Source organism: Herpailurus yagouaroundi, unplaced genomic scaffold, assembly GCF_014898765.1.
Source record: "Herpailurus yagouaroundi ecotype Mexico unplaced genomic scaffold, PumYag 109988, whole genome shotgun sequence".
NCBI lineage: Eukaryota > Metazoa > Chordata > Mammalia > Carnivora > Felidae > Herpailurus > Herpailurus yagouaroundi.
The window spans coordinates 1-2,293 of NW_024421704.1; the positions used below are offsets into that span (position 1 = coordinate 1).

At 63.3% G+C, this 2,293-nt stretch overlaps 1 protein-coding gene across 1 annotated transcript; it reads left to right on the forward strand.

Annotated features, from left to right (window-relative positions):
* Positions 1–176: 176 nt before the first annotated feature.
* On the forward strand, positions 177–2,288 carry LOC121026473 (heat shock 70 kDa protein 1; the record flags this gene model as incomplete). The annotated part of the gene is made up of 1 exon (XM_040469318.1): positions 177–2,288. A coding segment is annotated over exon 1 (1,899 nt), but the record flags the coding sequence as incomplete, so codon positions are not given.
* Positions 2,289–2,293: the final 5 nt, after the last annotated feature.

The following is a 2,293-nucleotide window of genomic DNA, read 5'->3' on the forward strand; positions in this document are numbered from 1 at the left end:
AGAAGAGTCTGGAGAGTTCTGGGAGGGGCGGCACCCAGAACGCTGATTGGTCCCAGAAAGCCTGGAGGCAGGACGCGATGCGAAACCGCTGGAATATTCCCGGCCTGGCAGCCCCGCAGAGCTCCGTGATTGGCTGAGGACAGAAAAGGTGGGGCTCGATGAGGCGCTATAAACACAGAGCCGCCCCGTACCGAAAAACAGCAAGCCCGCAGAGAAACCTTCGGGGTTCAGGCGGTGACCGCTAGCGCAATTTCCGCAGACCGGCCGAGTCGGGCTCCCCGCAAGTTCGAGTTTGCAACTTCGGAACAGACCGAGTTCCTCGTCGCGTATCCCGACCGACGTTCACAAAGGCTGAACCTCAGCGCCGGGCAAGGGAGCAGGACACCGACATGGCTAAAACCGCAGCCATCGGCATCGACCTGGGCACCACCTACTCATGCGTGGGGGTGTTCCAGCACGGCAAGGTAGAGATCATCGCCAACGACCAGGGCAACCGCACCACCCCCAGCTACGTGGCCTTCACGGACACCGAGCGGCTCATCGGGGATGCGGCCAAGAACCAGGTGGCGCTGAACCCGCAGAACACCGTGTTCGACGCGAAGCGGCTGATCGGCCGCAAGTTCGGCGACCCGGTGGTGCAGTCGGATATGAAGCACTGGCCTTTCCGGGTGATCAACGACGGAGATAAGCCCAAGGTGCAGGTGAGCTACAAGGGGGAGACCAAGGCGTTCTACCCCGAGGAGATCTCGTCCATGGTGCTGACCAAGATGAAGGAGATCGCCGAGGCGTACCTGGGCTACCCGGTGACCAACGCGGTGATCACCGTGCCGGCCTACTTCAACGACTCGCAGCGGCAGGCCACCAAGGACGCGGGGGTGATCGCGGGGCTGAACGTGCTGCGGATCATCAACGAGCCCACGGCCGCCGCCATCGCCTACGGCCTGGACAGGACGGGCAAGGGGGAGCGCAACGTGCTCATCTTTGACCTGGGCGGGGGCACCTTCGACGTGTCCATCCTGACGATCGACGACGGCATCTTCGAGGTGAAGGCCACGGCGGGGGACACCCACCTGGGTGGGGAGGACTTTGACAACAGGCTGGTGAACCACTTCGTGGAGGAGTTCAAGAGGAAGCACAAGAAGGACATCAGCCAGAACAAGCGAGCCGTGAGGCGGCTGCGCACCGCCTGCGAGCGGGCCAAGAGGACCCTGTCGTCCAGCACCCAGGCCAGCCTGGAGATCGACTCCCTGTTCGAGGGCATCGACTTCTACACGTCCATCACGAGGGCGCGGTTCGAGGAGCTGTGCTCGGACCTGTTCCGGAGCACCCTGGAGCCGGTGGAGAAGGCTCTGCGCGACGCCAAGCTGGACAAGGCCCAGATCCACGACCTGGTCCTGGTGGGGGGCTCCACCCGCATCCCCAAGGTGCAGAAGCTGCTGCAAGACTTCTTCAACGGGCGCGATCTCAACAAGAGCATCAACCCCGACGAGGCAGTGGCCTACGGGGCGGCGGTGCAGGCGGCCATCCTGATGGGGGACAAGTCTGAGAACGTGCAGGACCTGTTGCTGCTGGACGTGGCGCCCCTGTCGCTGGGGCTGGAGACGGCCGGCGGCGTGATGACTGCCCTGATCAAGCGCAACTCCACCATCCCCACCAAGCAGACGCAGATCTTCACCACCTACTCGGACAACCAGCCCGGAGTGCTGATCCAGGTGTACGAGGGCGAGAGGGCCATGACACGGGACAATAACCTGCTGGGGCGCTTCGAGCTGAGCGGCATCCCCCCGGCCCCACGGGGCGTGCCCCAGATTGAGGTGACCTTCGACATCGATGCCAATGGCATCCTGAACGTCACGGCCACGGACAAGAGCACGGGCAAAGCCAACAAGATCACCATCACCAACGACAAGGGCCGGCTGAGCAAGGAGGAGATCGAGCGCATGGTGCAGGAGGCGGAGAAGTACAAAGCCGAGGACGAGGTGCAGCGCGAGAGGGTGTCTGCCAAGAACGCGCTGGAGTCGTACGCCTTCAACATGAAGAGTGCCGTGGAGGATGAGGGTCTCAAGGGGAAGATCAGCGAGGCCGACAAGAAGAAGGTGCTGGACAAGTGCCAGGAGGTCATTTCCTGGCTGGACGCCAACACCTTGGCCGAGAAGGACGAGTTTGAGCACAAGAGGAAGGAGCTGGAGCAGGTGTGTAACCCCATCATCAGCGGACTGTACCAGGGGGCGGGTGGCCCTGGGGCTGGTGGCTTTGGGGCTCAGGCCCCCAGAGGGGGCTCTGGGTCAGGCCC